We start from the raw sequence: 16,419 nt of genomic DNA on the forward strand, positions 1-16,419 counted from the left end.
AATAAAAAACGTTGAAAAAAAAAAATTTTTTTTAAATAAATAAATAAACAAATCTAGGTAACTCTCTAGTACAAGGTACCTGATTGGAGAGAGTGCTCAGAACAAGAGCCACAGAGGGCAGTCCTGCTACTAACTCACTGCGTCCCCGAACCTCGAACCTCGTGTTGGCTCCCCATGAGCCTCCGCTTTTCTCGGAGGGGCTCTGTGAGGACGGACAGGTGGGCACTTTCCCTCTCGCGCTTCTGATGGAGGCAGCGGGGGTGTGCTGCGGTGTGAGGACAGGGGTTCACAGCTCAAACTGCAACTAAGGGCCCAATTTAAACACAGTTAACAGAGTTACCTCCCCAACTTGAGCACTGCAGAAAGTGTTCATTCGAGCCAGCAAGCACCCCGCAGTGATAAAACCACCCCCTCACATCTCTGAGATACTGGTAACAATTATTCACGTAACTACGTACTTCTTACGTCTCATAGGCAAATTGTACCACTCCTGCCATTATTTTATCGTTATTATATTATCGCCAACTGTACGTTAACAGGTCCTCCCTGCTGGACTGAAAGGTCTGTATTCTAGGGGGAGGAGGGAGGAAGGAGGGACTCACTCAGCCCTGCACCCAGCACATATTGTTCCATGAGTGACTGCGATTAAACTAACAAATGTACAACCACTGCGCTGTTTCCCTCAATAAAAGTTTGGTTCTTCCTTGGCTCCGAAACCCTCCCCTACACCTCACAGCTTCTAAGTGCTTCGTAGCTGCTGAAGTTCCTTCACATATGCCCACTGGAACTTCACGCAATGCTACGACGGGGCCACGATTTCACGGGGGGCTCAGACAAGGCTTGCTTCAAGTCACAATGCGGCTTGCAGGTGACGGCACGTAGTTCTTCTGACTCCCTAAGGGGCAGTGTTCTTTCTACTGTCACAGTCTGCCTTCCATAATCAGAAAGGTTTAAAGCAGCTTCTAAAAAAAAAAAAAGCAGCTTCAGGTTTAATTTCTGGATCACTTTTTTTTTTTTTTACTCACTGAAATGTCATAACCAGAGATTTAATAACAAGCAAGTATTTAGGAAATGTTAGCTGAAAGGAAAATATCACTAAATACGGTAAGCTCAAAATGGAAAAACTTCAAAACAGTTTGTCCCCATTAGCACTACAAGAAACAAACACAGAAAGAAAACACTCCGGGTCTAGCTCCTATGACACAGGTCCCTCCCACCGCCACATCCTGCTTCTCCCTAAACCCCAAAGGCCTAGGCCCCCAGGCTTCATCTTCCTCAGATCCTCTCACGCCCCACAAACACCTGCTCCCCACGGAGAGACAGCACTCACTTGTTACAGTGCACAAGGACGGAGATGCAGGTTTCTCACAAGGATACGAAGGAACGGTGAAGAAAAGGAAAAATAAGACAATGATGGCTATTTACAGACCAGAATACATTTTCATATATTTGAGACGCTTGTTCTATTGTCCATTCATTCCACAACCACTTTTAAGTATTCAAGTATCTACCATGACCCAGATTCATTATAAACACCGTGAGGGCTTCCTCTCTGAGTATCTCTAATGTCAAATGCTATTTTAAACAGTGAGCACACAACACAGGAAAGATTTTGCCTGCCCATAAGGCAGCCCACAAAACAAACACAAGGTACCATACATAAGGCAATATAAATGCTGCACAAGTGCACGCACGAAGGGCTGTGGTAGTAAAGGAGACAGAGTAACAACGTTGAAAAGGGCTTTATGAAGTGTTCAGCCTCGAAAGAGGAGTAGGATTCAGTAAGGCAGGAGAAACAGTATGTGCAAAAAACACAGGGAAATAGCACAGCATTGGTGTGGTGCGAAATCGAATTTCATCAGAACAAGAAGTTCATGGATGGGGAACAAGGCTGGAAAAGGAATTTAGAGGCACAGATTGCAAAGCGTTAAATATAACACTAAAGGAATTGTGGGTTTTAGTGTAGGAGATTCAGGGGATCATCCAGCGTAGCAGCCGGGTCAATGTACAGTCAAATCCACACTCCAGAACAGTAATCCTGGAAGCTGGGTCCAGAGGATGGGTAGACACAGAGATTGCCAGGAAAATACGACAAAGTCACTTCCCTAACCGAGACAAGAGTTGGTAAAGGCCTGGGAGCCGCAGAAACAGGGAGAAGGGGAACAGGAAGGAAGTTCAACACCTCTTTTTTGACAAGACTGAAAGAGATCAAAGAGAAAAAGAACAACAAAGGTAACTGACATTTCTGCCTGGAACCCAGTGGTCAGGTCAGTAACCATGTTAAGGAGTAAAAGAGAGAGAGTGTTTTTTGTTTCACTTGCCTTTTCCTTGAAGGGGAAGACGAAAGTTTCCTGTTTTGAAAACAGTTGTTTGTTTGTTCTGTTCTAAAGTTACCTGTGAAATGCCAGGTTAAGCTCCAGGAAGGACTGGTCCTCAAAAGGCATGAGAGAGACAGTTGAAGCTCTAAGACGACGGGAGATGCTCTGATGACAGATAAATTTCTAGGAGTAAGTGATTTCACAGCCCAAAGGGCACAGTCAGAATCCAAATTCAGCTTTCAAATAAAATCAGCCTGGGAAGGATAGAGGGATATGATGAGCAGAGAACAGACGATGGCAACAAATCTGAACGTACAGTTCTAAGACCAATACCAATAGCGTTCATGCACTCCCAGATCACAAAAAGATGTCAATTATCATGAACTGATGACCAAAGCTGAATGCTACAGCACCACGAAATACAACATAAGGAGAGCAGACAGCCACGTAGCAAATCACAATGCCAGCACTGACTATGTGAGAAATGTGACACTAAACACCAGACCACAAATTCCAAAGCCTGCACAAAAGGAACGGGCAGTCCAACTGGGAAATCAGCAAGACCCAAGCACAGCTCCATCTGTTAGCATACTATAAAGATTCCTCCCCTCTACACCAAGCTTTTGCTCTAGAAAATTACAAGGGCTGTGGTCATGCTCATGTCCATTATCATCTAGTTATCTAGAGGGGGATACGGAAGCTAGGTTGCTGAAGAACCTAGGAGAGGCAGAATTAATTGCACTGGGCACTAGTTACATAACCAATTCTCTGGGTCTGAAATATTCTTATTGTGCATCTGTGTGTGTCCCCCCATTTTGTTTTTTAAAACAGGTAAACTGGAGACATAAGGCAAGAAAAGGTGAAGCCGTGTGTAATTAGGATGGGGGAGGGCATTAGCAGCAAAAAATAGGAAGTTACTAGATGTTCAACTTCCATTTGCACCAAACCAACGGCTGTAGTAAAAGCAATGCCGGGCATGTTCTAAAACGTCATGCATTTCAAAATAATTTGATGCCTACCTTTTGTTGAAGTGGCAAGACGTAATGTAACAGTAACTCTGGCAAAGCTGATATTGGACCCACTTCTGTCTCCAATGACTACCCATATCACTCAGTAAATGAACCAAATTCAATATGCTTGTTAGGAAAACGGGCTTGTTTTCATGGGTCCCTAACCAGAGGTCTTTTTTTTTTTTTTTTTTTTTAATCTCCCTTAATCTATGCGAGCACAGCTCCAGGAACCACCAGCTAGGAGCTACCTTTGTTCCAGAGGACTATGCTACCTGTAGTTGCACGGGGGAAAGGACTTCTTCAGGCCTCAATTTCCACACCTGTAACGATGCCTTACAGGCTTGTTTGCAGATTAGATAATTAACGTAAAGTACTTTACCACACAGCACAACACAAAAATGTAAAGCCTCCTTCCAGGCCTAGCAAATAGCAACTTTTGGACTGAAAACAGCAGAAGGTTTAAGTGACTAATAGCCAGTAAGATCTGGCTAAGAACTCAGTACCTGCCCTAATCTCTCCCATCACCCGATAAAGCCTGCTTAGATCTCAACAAAACAAGTTCGAGGCCTTCCCACCTCACCCCAATTTTCTTAATATCCAGAAAAGGGAAGGGAGACCGCAAACGAAAGAGTGGCAGAAGGACACAATCAAGTGACTCGCCCAAGGTCAAAACACTAGGGCAGAAAAGGCAATGCTGGCTTACCAGCCACCGAGGCCACGTCCCCCAAGACTCGGTCCTCAGCAACCGACGAGGGGCGACCAGCTGTCCCCTCCCCGGGCCACAGAACGCAGTGTGGGGGCGCCCCTCGCCCTACTGCGTGCACGCCCCGCCGAGCCCCGGCAGCGCGGCGGCCGGCGGCGGGCACGAACTCCTCCACCGCTGAGCTCCGCCCGGGCCCCGGAGGCCCCCGCGGCCCTGCTGCCCGCCCCGCGAGGCCGGACCCCAAAGCAGGACCCCCAGAGGTTCAGTGTCCCCACGGCCGGGCCCCGCCCGCGCTCCCTGCCACGTCCGCTGCCTCACGCACTATGGCGCTCCGGACCCGGGCTCCCGCCGCCGCCACCGCCGCCGCCGCCGCCGCCGCAGGGCCCGGGCCACCCGGCCTCCCAGTCCCAGCGTCCCCAGGGCAGCGCCAGCCCGAGCAGGCCGCCGACTTCCTCCGCCAGCTCCGCCCTAGCCGCAGCCCCGGGAAGAGCCCGTCGCCAGGGCTGACGGACGGCCTGCACGGCCAATCGGAACGGCAGGAGGAGGGGGCGCGCTGACGGACTGCTCCAGCGACCAATCGGAACGCGCTCCAGCAGGGGGCGCGGCTACCGTTGGCAGGCTCCGCCCCGTCCGTGCTTCCGCTGGCGCCCGGGAGGTGAGCGGAAAGTTTCCCAGAGTTCCTCCGAGCTCCCGGGGACCGAAGGAGGGGTCGCGGCGGGGCGAGGGGCTGGCTGAGGTTGGGTGCGGGAGGGGTCGGGGGTGGGGACGCGCGGGGGCCCACCCCCTCGCTGAGGGCCCGCGGCGGCCCCCAGCTGGCTCCCTCGGCCGCGGGGCCGGCCTCCTCCTCCGAGAGGCGCTCGGGCCGGGGGGACCACGCAGCGGCGCGCTGCGAGCTAGGGCGCGGGGCGGGGCCTCGGAGGCTCCCGCCCACCTGAGGTGCCGCCCCCAAAAGAAGCCCGCGCGGGCTGCAGCCTGGGAACGAGCCGCGCGCCCGCGAGCTCCTCCGCAGCGGCCCGCCCGGCGAGTCGCCCGCTGGAGGACTGGGCCCACGCGGAGCAGCGGGGCCGGGTGGGTGTAGGGTGGGGGTCGCGGGGCGCAGGGCTGGGGGGCCCCGGACGCCCCGCGCGGTCATGGCGGCGCCCGGGGACCCGCGGCGGCCCTACCGGCTGGCTCAGGAGGGCCGGCTGTGCGCCCTCCGGGAGGAGCTGCGGGGAGCCGGGCGCGCGAGCTGCCCGGGGCCCGCCGGGGACACCCTGCTGCACTGCGCCGCCCGCCACGGCCATCGGGACGTGCTGGCCTACCTGGTGGAGTCCTGGGACATGGACATCGAGGCCGCCAACCGGGACTACAAGCGGCCTCTGCACGAGGCTGCCTCCATGGGCCACCGGGACTGCGTGCGGTACCTGCTGGGCAGAGGAGCCGCGGTGGACTGCCTCAAGAAGGCCGACTGGTAGGTGGCTGGAGTTCCAGAAAGATCTCTCCCCCGTCCCCTTTTCCGCAGAGTCCCAGATTCCCGTGTACTTTGTCCACCTCGACCCCATAGCTTCTCAGCCTTCCCCGACAGGACAGATGACCCACTGCGACCACTGTTCGTACTCTTGCGGGGTCAGCTGCTCCAGCCTTGTGTTCCAAACCCGTTCTCTTCATGAAAGAGTATAGAATACGATCAAACAGGGAATTGTCTCTACCCTGTATAGCTTGAGCCTCGCCTAGCTGCGTGAGTACAGCAGTGTCATTGTTTGAACTTGCTACTTTGGAATAGTTAAAGGTGCACAGAAGGTTGCAAACAAAGGTTGCTGGAAGCCCCACACGCCCACCCCCCAGCTGCCCCTAAAGGTACCATCTTACACAGCTGCAGTACGATATCAAAACTAAGAAACTGACGTTGCTGCAGTAGTCAGTGTACTCACTCAGATTTCACCAGTTGTAAGGACACTGGAGTGTGTGCGGTGCTCTGTGTGATCTTACCACGGGAATAGCCTTGCCTAACCGCCTCCACAGTCCACATACTCACCTGTGCCATCACCCAAACCAGCTGCATTTTGTTAGAGCGACATTGTGTTCAGTACTCACTACCTGGGCCTCCTTAGGGGCTATGAACAGCCTAAGATTCATAACGTAATGAAGTTCCTGCCTGCAACAGATTCCTGATCTGATAGAGGTATGAGCCACGGCAGATAGCCTTATAGTTAAAATAAAGTGCGTCTTGCCCACTGGGATGGGGGAGTCTGCATGGGTATGTGTTGAGGGCTGCACTTTGGCCATGACTTAGCACAAGACTGAATTTCTGCTGCTGCTGCTGGGCAGTAGGTCTAAAGACCTTAACAAGAAACACGTTACCTCATACGTGCCTCAAAACAATTCTGTGGGGAACCGGCCTCCCCTCAAAAAACCATTAAAGGGCAAGGTTCATTTGACGATGTATTTGGCAGGTGTAGTCCTAGGGAGGCATTTTTGCCCATTCTCCCCTTCCTGGCTTTCTGCAGTACCTTCCCTGCTTTTCCAATCCTCATGCCTTGCTCAAGATTCTTCCCTCTGTGAAGTCTTTCTGGAAGGTTCCAGCCTTCATTTATTTGGGTTTCCCCCTCTTACTATCACTACTACATCCTCCCCCAAAGTGTGGGTAATAAGTTAATATCATAACAATCTTAGAGGCCTTGGAGGTCATCCAGGTATAGTGAGCTCCCCGCTGTGTGCCAGACGTGGGTTCTAACCCCTGGGAATAAGGAGGTAAGTAAGATCTGCCCTTGCTTTCCAGGGGTTGTGTCTTCCTCATTTTGCAAGGAAGAAACCAGAAGCTCATGGAATTGAAATGGCTCATCCAAATCATTTATGTGGCAGAAAAGGAAGGATAGAGCCACCTCCCTTGACATTCATGTAGCTTATTCCCGTAACTGTGGACACAAGTCAGTTCAGAAACTTCTTATAGTCATGCTGTTTGGTTTGTGTCACCAATGTGTGCTCCTCATGGGGAGGCACTATGTCCAGTGTTCTTTCTTGATGCCTTCTCAGCACAATTTAAGAAACAGTTACTGATTGAAGTAAGTGGGATAAGTCTGGCAGGGTACCTCTTACACAAATACTACAAGACAGACTGTGGCTTCGATTCGCTCCATCTCAGTTCAGTCCCATAGTGTAAACTAGTTCAGAAGCGGGCCTGCCTCCTCGCTATTCCCCTCCTTCAGGTACACTTATTCTAGGGGCCTCACAGCAGGCAGAGAAGTTGCCCGTCGAAGCTGTTTTCCTGCTTCCCAGACCCCCGAGTCCCGTAGGTTTTCATCTCTGCCAAGGACACGCGATTTTCTGAAGACCTGGTCGCACACTTCTAACGTCTCAGCTGCCCTTCCGTCTGACGGTTTGTCCTCGTTGGCCTTAGGACCCCACTGATGATGGCCTGCACAAGGAGGAATCTCGAGGTGATCCAGGACCTTGTGGAACATGGCGCTAATCCGCTTCTCAAGAACAAAGACGGCTGGAACAGTGTCCACGTTGCCAGCCGAGAGGGGGACCCTGTGATCCTCCAGTACTTGCTCACTGTTTGCCCAGACGCCTGGAAGACGGAGAGCAGGATCGGGAGAACCCCCCTGCACACGGCAGGTACGGCCAGGAGCCCCGCAGGGACGCATGCGTAGATGTGCGGCCACTTGGCCTCACGCCGCAGAACGCCTTCCGGTTAGAGTCGCCCACGGGGGTGGGCCAGGAATAAGAGCAGCTTTGGGGCATCTTGGCACACAGTTTGCTGTCCAAACTAATGGAACGTGGCACAAACATTCTTCCTCACATTCATTCGCTTTTCCTGTATATCTGCCCAATCCTCCCCAGTTTCCTAGACAGAAAGCTGGTTCTGTGCCTTACTGTCTTTGACCGTGGACAACGAACTTAGTCTTTTAAGTGAGTTTCCTCATCAGCAAAATCAGGACCATAACGATGCCCGTACCACAAGCTTGTTGTAGACTTCAAGGAACGTGACGTACATAAATCCCTTGGCACAGTGCTTGATGCACAGTGAGCACAGGACAGCTGGGTGTTGCTATTTTCAGCATCTTCTTACGTTGTTACTGTTTCGGGCAGGATAAAAAGAGACTGTATTTCTGCACATCGTCAGCAGCACCTACCATAGTGCTGACCATGTAAATACATGTAGGTGCTTGTAATTAAGTACCTGGGCCTGAGTGTATTTGACTTATCCAGTGATAATGTCAATAAAAACTTGGGGCACAACTGAATGATTATCCTTAAATCTGAATTGCCTGTTTGTAGATTATTTTTAATTAGTGGAAAGCAAAAAGTGCTGTGGTATAACACAGATATTAAAGACCTCAAAAGTCCAGATCAGGACATTTAGAAAATAAGGGCTCCGGGTGGCTCACTCAGTTAAGCACCTAGCTCTTGATTTCAGCTCAGGTCACGATCTCACAGTTTGTGGGCTCAAGCCCCACTTCGGGCTCTGTGTTGACAGCGTGGAGCCTACTTGGGATTCTCTCTCTCCCTCTCTTTGTCCCTCCCCCACTCACTATCTCCCACAAAAGAAATAAACTTTAAAAAAAAAAGAAATTTAGAAAATAATCTTCAGCCTCCTGCATAGTACGTTGAATTAGAATACAGGGCTATAGTTTCTCAAAACACGAATACCTATGACATGATATAGTTTAGGAAATACGCATACAATTATTACAGCCACAGAGGGCAGTTAGAGACCAAGGAATTCTTTCTAAAACTTTATAAGTGAAGGGCACCTGTTGGTTAAGCATCCTACTCTTGATTTCGGCTCAGGTCATGTTCTCGTAGTCATGAGATTGAGCCATGCTTTGGGCTCCATGCTAAGTGTTGTTTAAGATTCTTTCTCTCTCACCCTCTGCCCACTCATGTTCTCTGTCTCTCTCAACTAAAAAAAAAAAGGGGGGGGGGGAAGCACTTTATAAGTGAGTAGAAAAACTTTTCTTTTTGCTCTTGAATTGTTTGACTAGTTGCCATAGAAACTAGAAACAATCAGCATCTAGCCATTCACAAAAAGTGGTGGAGAACAGATAGTTGAAATCTTTATTATCAAGTTTGGTTGTCTTTAGCAGGAGAATTACATTCCTGGTTATTTTGTTGTGGATCACTATTAATATGTTTGTCTACGATATGTTTTTCCTACACAAAAACTGACCGGCCCTAAGGATTTGCAGCACAAAATTGAGGAGAAAGTTTAGGACTGAGAATTTGCCATGAAAGTGCTTATAAAGACAAGATAATCAAATGTTGACTAGCAACATCTTTACCACTTACCCAGCTAAATTTTTATTTTTCTAGTGTGGTAACAGTGTATCTAATTACTGCTTCCCATAAGTGATAGCTAAAAGGACAGGGCAGAAAGAAGAGGAAAAGAAAGTTTTATACATGCACTAAAAGGCTCTGACTCTCAACTCTCTTCTCCCAGCAATGCATGGCTGTTTAGAGGCAGTAAAGGTGCTTCTACAGAGGTAAGAACAAGACAGCAAATTGAACAAAGTATTCACCAATTGTGATGCTTAATATTGATACTGTAAGTAGAGCTCAGAAAAATTGCTCAGAAACTACAGTGCGAAAAGAGAAATGAACAAAGAACATAAGATAACTCAAAGAATATGACACAAAAATAGCTGACAACCATAAGGGGGAAAAATCGTCCATGTATCTGTTCATTCGACAAGGATTCATGTCTTCATTCGTTCAGCATCTGAGCTCTAAGCACTATGCCAGATGCACGGGCTACAACAGAAGCCAGCCAGCATGGGTCCCCCCTCATGGAACTCACACACAGGCAGAGAAGACACTGTTCGCATCCTGTGAGTCTGATGAGTGCCAGGAATTGCAGGATCCCTCCAGGAACGTAAGACAGGGAGACCCAACTTGGCCGGGAGTGTGAAATCTTGGCCCCAGGGATATTTAAGCCATGATCTGAAGGAGGCTGAGCGTGGGAGGTGTGGCAGCATTCCAGAGGTAACAGTACCCGGGAATGCTCGGAGCAGAGAGAAAGCATGTGTGTTAGTAAGCTGAGAGAAGTTCAGGGTGGGCTGATACCTAAGGAGTGAAGGGAAGACAGTGCGCGATGAGGCTGGAGAGGAAGACTGGACTCGGGTGGGGCTGTGTGAGACTCTAGATCTTATTCGAAACGTGTAAGACCCCACTGAAGGGTCGTAAGCAGAGGGGTGGGTGGACGGCAGTAAGAAGTTTGCATTTTTTAAGGTCCTCTGGTTGGAAAATGGAGAGCAGGTAGGAAGGGAAGCAGGAGTGGGTGCAGTGAACGTTGGGAGGCCGTTACAGTTAAACAAGAGAAACCGTGGCTGTACTAAGATGCTGACCGTAGGGGCGGAGAGAGAGATTGGGAGATACTAAGGAAGCGGAATCAACAGATCTGGGTGAATAATTGGATCAAGGGAATGAGGAAGGAGAAGTCAAGGATGACAGGTTTCTCACTGAAGCAGCCGGCGGTGGCGCTGGTGCCATTTACTGAGACAGAATACTGCAGGAGGAGCAGGTTTGCGGGGAAGGTGATAATTTCGCTTTGGAACATGTTGAGTTGCATGTGCCTGTGAGGCACCCAAGCAGAGACATGGAGTGGGGAGCTACAGACACTGATCTGAGTCCCCCAGGAGAGGTGTGAGCGGAGCTATAAATGTGAGCATCATCAACATAGAAGTGTTGACTGAATTCACGAGACTGGGAGAGATTATCTGAGGAGATGATGTATAGTAGGAAGAGAACAGGGCTTCATGCAGTGCTGTGCAGGAGCAAAGGTCGTACGGTAGATGGAAGGGAGAGGAGAGGCCTCTGTGAGGTCGTATCAAAACTGTAATTTGAAGGAGAGGTTGGAGTTCACCTAGCGAAGAAGCGAGAAACGGTGTTCCAAGCAGAGGGGATCGGCAAATGCAAAGGCAGCAAAGAGCTAGGCAACTGGGGGAGAAGAGAACGACCACGGAGAGGGTAGGACAGATAGGACCATGACAAAGGTAGAACAGGTGGAAGTGGGACCAAGAAGGTAGGACAGATAGGACCCTGAAGGTAAGAATGGAAGAAGATAGGAGAGGAGGGAGGTCAGATAGGGAGGAACGGAAGAAGGTGGATCAGGTGGGAAGCAGGACCAGGACGAACAGAAGACCAGGAAGAAGGTAGGCACAGAAGACAGGATGGGTGGGAGGTAGGACAGGTAGGAACAGAAGGTCAGGTGGGAGGCACGACCAAGAAGAAGGTAGGAACGGAAGTTGGTAGGACAGGTGGGTGTGGTAGGACTGTAAGGAAGAGAGGACCAGGAAGAAGGTAGGACAGTTGTGACCATGGAGAAGATAAGAATGGAAAATGTTAGGAGGACGAGGGAGGTAAGACTGTGTTGGAAGGTAGAGGTGGGATTGTGAAGATGGTAAGAGTAGCGGAAGACCAGGTAGGAAGTAGGACCGCTGGGACCATAAGGAAGGTGGAAACGGAGAAAGCTCAGGTAGGAGGTAGGACCGTGGTGATGATAGGAAGGGAAGAAGGTCAGTCCGTTCGGAGTCAGGACCGAGAAGAGGACGAGGAAGAAGGTGGGACTGGTAGTGCCGTAAACAAGGAAGATGGGAGGAGGCAGGTCTGTGGAGAAGGGAGGAAAGGAAGAAGGTCACCTTGGAAGCTGAATTAAGAAAAAGTAGGACAGGTCGGAATGGAAGAAGGTAGTACTGAGAAAGCAGAACCGGGAAGAGGATAGGCTGAAGGTGAGAACAGAAACGATAGGACAGTGAGGTAGGTAGGAACAGAAAAAGGCAGGACCCAGCTGAAGGTAGAACAGGTGGGAGTAGGAAGAAGGTAGGACAAGTGGGTAGTAGGACTGAGAAGAAGGTGGGACGAGGAGGACCAGGAAGGAGGTGGGACAAAGAAGAAGGCGGGAGGAGGGGGACTGGGAAGGAGGTGGGGTGTGGTGAGCGCAGGGAGGAGGGAGGGTGCAAGGAAGGAACTTGGAGAGAGGGGTGGATGTCACAATGTCCTGACGCCGTGGTTGTGACGTTTTAGATTTTGTCCTTTGTGATTGGCCCATACGAGTTTTAAGCAGGCACGGCCACACCCAGGGTACCTAAGAGAATGGATTCACGGGCAGGAGCCCAGGGGAGGAAGATGGGTCGGAGGCTGTGTTTCGGACACGGAACTGAGATTTTGGTAACAGCACTTATGAGGGATCGGGGGTGACCTCCAGCTTCTGGCAGAAGAAGCTGGAAAGATGAGGGTCTGTAGGACGGGGAGGGAGGTCAGAGGGGGAGCGGAGGTGCAGGGGACAGTGGGCTGGCTCTGGAGAAAGGGGAGGGGAGCACGCTCCAGATTGTCCCAGCTCGTCCGCACCACACGTCACCTACCGTGGGTTTGGACTCCAGGGGCCAGTACCAACCAGACTGCAGGGACAGCTGTGGCTCCACACCCTTCATGGACGCGCTTCAGTGTGGCCACATCGACGTAGCCAGGCTGCTGCTGGAAAAGCATCAGGTACGGAAGTGGTTTTATGTCTTTGCTTTTTCCTACAAGTTTTAGCTCCGGGAACAACCAAGCGCATAGTTGTTCCAATCCCTGGTTCAAATCCCAGCTCCGCCACGGTCTCCCCGGGGGACCCCTTGACCTCCTGGAGCATTAGTGTTTCCGTCTGTGACGTGGAGACACACGTAATTTCTTCAGGGGGTCCCTGTGAGGAGTAGATAATGTAACACTGAGCGGCAGTCTCACTGCCCCCACTGGGTGCCCTTCTGGCTGGAGCGTGCCCACCTTCTGGTTGGAGAGCCTGCGAGGGTCTGGCACCAGCTGTGTTACCATCTGCCCAGAACAACCTACAAAGTCCAAAGTTTTGCCCAGATGTCAGAAGGTCCGTGGACCGGGTCTCTTTGCTTCTTACCTTTGTTCTCCCCCCTCCCACCCCCCCATCTACCAGGCCAGCGCGTCTGCCCAGGATTCCCTGGGGGCGCAGGCCATCCACAGGGCAGCGCTCACTGGGCAGAACGAAGCCATCCGCTTCTTGGTCTGTGAACTCGGCACGGACGTGGACGTGAGAGCAGCATCAGGCCACCTCACTGCACTGCACTACGCGGCGAAGGTCTGTTCCTTCCCTGCGGCAGACAGCTCGCGGCCCTGTCTCTTTGGTTCCATCTCTGTGCGGGAAGGAACCGCCCGTGACCTGCCCCTGAAGTGTCCCTTAAAATAGAAACCTGCCCTTATTTGCCTCTGGGTAAAACCTCTACTCCCAGTAACGCCTGCGTTTTGTGTTCGCGCCTGCCTTTCCGCCTCTGTGCCTTTCCATTTTCAGGAATGTTATTCGAAGCCAGAAAAATTCATTCTGTGAAACTCCTAGTGCTCTGTCCGTACACTGGATTTCAGCTCAGATTTCTGTGAGGCTGTTCTGCTTAGAAAACGGTTAAGACGTGCAAAACGTCTTCACTAGACAAGTGGCTCCTTACAGTCCCGTTTTAAGTGTTAGGGGTGTTTTGTGTATTATCTTAAGCGGCTTTACTTATTTTTCTGGCTGCAACAGGAATAAATTTTTTTCTTGTGAACTGCACTCTCCTGCCGGTGTCCCCCCCAGGAGGAATTTGGTGGTGGGGGGGGGGGGTTGGGGCGGCCCTGGGGGCTCAAGCCAGTGGGTCCTAACACTGTAATGTGCAACCTTGACTTCCGCCTCACCGTGTACTGACCGAGTACTGACTGACTGACTGGCTGGCTGGACAGGAAACCTATAAAGTGCTTGGTAAATGGTGACATGAGCCGTGATAAGACTCCCATCCAGGACAGGCTGCTGTCTCTTCCTGTTTATCCAGCAACAAGCACGTTTGCTTGGAGAGATTCTGGAATTGCAAGTTCAGTATGAATCTGGATATATACTCCTTACACTGAAGGAAACCCGGTTGTATTAGTCGATAATCTGGGCCTAGAGAGTAGATCCTCTGTATTTTAATAACCTAATGTCACCAAAATCTTTAACGGTTTATACTTGAACTTGAGAGCCGAGCTGCATGCATCTTCCTTTAGAGGTGAGAATTCAGTGTTAGCAGTTGAGTATTTTAGAAGAAGTACCTAGCGTGCATTATTAGCGTTGAATGCCTCACTTGTGTCCTTGTCACGGTGATAACAAGTGTATTTCAACACTCAGGAAGGACACGTGAGCACAGTCCAGGTGCTCTTAGCCTTGGGTGCCGACATCAACTGTAAAGACGCAAGAAATCGATCAGGTAGGCTTCTTACACATTGCCTTGGAAGTTAATAGTAAACTGGATGTAAACGGTACACGGACTTTCTTATTAAAAACACTGGTTTTCATGTTACGCCCCTAGTAGCTCAGCAAGCTTTGTTTCGAATAACATCTGTTGGCAAAGCTGTGGGAATGTTGCTGTTACCGTGGCAATGGTGATGCCTGCTGCTCATTGCCACTGTGTCGTTATCACCGGTATTTGAACCACAGCAGCGCGTGCGTGCACCGTGGACGTACTTTCTATCCTAATCCACGGCGACGCCAGCTGTCCCAGTAGTACAGATTTTTCTTAGGTTGTCTCTCTTTCGAGTGTATTTGAAAACTGTAACCACTATAATTTCTTAAAGTTGGGGCTCAGAAAAATGCTTTCAGAGCTAATCCTCTGGATTCGGACGTTAGAATAAACCCTCCCCTTAACACCCTGTGCTCTGGCAGCCTACCTTGCCAGTACGTTCGTGATGCTTCAGAACCTCCCTCCGAGGCTGCACAGGACAGTCACCAAGTTCAGGGACACAAGACTTTTCTCCGCAGAACACGGGATCCTGGGGCTCATGATGCCAGAAACCTTCAGTGCTAGTTTTCCAAGGGAAGGTGTGTCAGTTTTTCTTTTTGTCACATCATTCTTATTTGTGGCAGGATTTCTACTTACACGGAAAATTCACAGAACTTTGAAAGTCTTTTCTTTGCCATTTCAAGTCTCCCGTTTCTCGTTCGTTAAATTGCTTGGTTGCTGTAGACAGATCTGTTAAATCTTGTAATTGGTTGATGTTTTTAAAACCATTTCCAACCCAATCAGGTTAAAAGGAAAAATGTTTTGATCTAGTAGAGACAAAGGTGTAGAGACAAATTTACAGAATACAGAAATTCTGTGTAGCCGAAGGGGTGTTGTTTGTAGGAATAGCTGCTCCCCGGGTGGGCGTCGCCCCCGGGGTCCCACGCCAGATTTGTGTGGCTTCTGTCTCCACGCAGCCCTGCACCTGGCCTGCGCAAGCCAGCACGCGGCTTGCGTCGAGCTCCTTCTGCGGTCCGGGCTGAGGGACTCTCGGGACGACACGGGTGCCCTGGCTCAGCAGCTCGCGTGCGGCACGGACACCCTTCAGTGCTTCGACCACAGCGCGGCGTCCTGAGGGCATTTCTGAGGAGGACAGCAAAACGCATGGTGATTCACATCCTGCTTGGGGAGTTCAGTGAAGTCGGTCAGTAGCCAGCAGCCTCTGCCTCCCTCCCCTGCCTCCTCTCTACCCCCGGGTCTTGAGGAGGCTGGCATCCTAGGTGTGACCCACACACGGGCAGATCTGGACTCAGGAGTGCCCCGAGTCTTCCATAATCTGGATTTCACTTTTTCTGCCCTGCAAGTGAAATTAGATGATGATGAAGTCGGTGTCTGGAACCCTTAGAAATGCATGTAATTGCGTGAATACGGTATAGCATATGTATTTACACATTTGTGTTCTACGGTTAGTGCTATGGGGTAAGGCAGTGGTAAGAAGTAGCAATTTGTGTGAACCATAAAACATAACTGGCCTGTTTACTTTTTTCTTTTATTTACTTACTTCTTTAGAGAGAGAGCACGTGCGATACAGAGATAGAGGACGAGAGAGAATCCCGAGCGGGCTCCGCGCTGATAACTCGGGGCTTGATCCCTCAAACCGTGACCCAAGCCAACATCAAGAGCTGGCCGCTGAACTGACTAAGCCACCCAGGAGCCCCTGCCTGTTTACTTTCTTCTTTCATAGGCTTTTTCTTGGCCATGACATTGGTTTCACTTTGGTTTTGGAGCCAGGAAGGAAATGCTTCCAACCTGCTTACACGGACATTTGGGAGGAAATAATGAAAATGTTTCTATATTCTGTGCACTGCTAGTTAAGCTATGACATTTTAATCTTGAGGTTATTTTTATTAGACTCTGTGTTGGCTTCTTTCGGGTAATAAATACACCTAAAAAAATGCATCTAAGATACTTTCAAAATCTTTCTGGCACCCCAGTTTGAGGAGTTCTTGAAACCCACAGGTCACATTTCCTGTCTGTAACACCTGCCCACCAAGGCCTGTGACCGTTCAGAACAGCCACTTACATTGTACCTCCACAAACTTTGTGGCAGTTGAAACAGATTGAAGACAGGATGAGTCCTCGGGCATTTGGATTCTTTTCTTTTTTCCTTTTTTTTCGGG

The 16,419-nt window shown here is 50.3% G+C and overlaps 2 protein-coding genes across 7 annotated transcripts in view; one reads left to right on the forward strand and one right to left on the reverse strand.

Moving 5' to 3' along the window:
- The window catches only part of FBH1 (F-box DNA helicase 1), a 224,680-nt gene extending 220,156 nt beyond the window's left edge, over positions 1-4,524 (reverse strand). For 2 of the 4 annotated variants that reach the window (XM_058681975.1, XM_058681973.1), the window contains exon 1: positions 4,354-4,524. Coding sequence is in view for 1 of the 4 variants with exons in the window: in XM_058681973.1 (XP_058537956.1) it covers position 4,354 (1 nt within the window). In the remaining 3 variants the exon portion in view is untranslated. Of the gene's footprint in view, positions 1-2,394; positions 2,573-4,353 lie in introns of those variants that run through there. The other 2 variants (XM_058681976.1, XM_058681977.1) reach the window with 2 other exon arrangements.
- Positions 4,525-4,741: 217 nt separating this feature from the next.
- On the forward strand, positions 4,742-16,198 carry ANKRD16 (ankyrin repeat domain 16). Of its 3 annotated transcripts, XM_058681979.1 has the most exons (8): positions 4,744-5,481; positions 7,408-7,628; positions 9,454-9,496; positions 12,392-12,500; positions 12,937-13,098; positions 14,149-14,227; positions 15,217-15,443; positions 15,809-15,947. In XM_058681979.1, exons 1-7 carry the CDS (start codon positions 5,162-5,164, stop codon positions 15,372-15,374), a joined length of 1,092 nt encoding a protein of 363 aa, XP_058537962.1. In that variant the 5' UTR covers positions 4,744-5,161; the 3' UTR covers positions 15,375-15,443; positions 15,809-15,947. The 3 variants fall into 3 exon arrangements, with proteins under 3 accessions (XP_058537963.1, XP_058537961.1, XP_058537962.1); XM_058681980.1 differs by lacking the exons at positions 15,217-15,443; positions 15,809-15,947 and adding an exon at positions 14,696-15,200 and having other exon boundaries at positions 4,742-5,481; XM_058681978.1 differs by lacking the exon at positions 15,217-15,443 and having other exon boundaries at positions 4,743-5,481; positions 15,809-16,198.
- Positions 16,199-16,419: the final 221 nt, after the last annotated feature.

Source organism: Neofelis nebulosa, chromosome 8 (assembly GCF_028018385.1).
Source record: "Neofelis nebulosa isolate mNeoNeb1 chromosome 8, mNeoNeb1.pri, whole genome shotgun sequence".
NCBI classification, from domain to species: domain Eukaryota; kingdom Metazoa; phylum Chordata; class Mammalia; order Carnivora; family Felidae; genus Neofelis; species Neofelis nebulosa.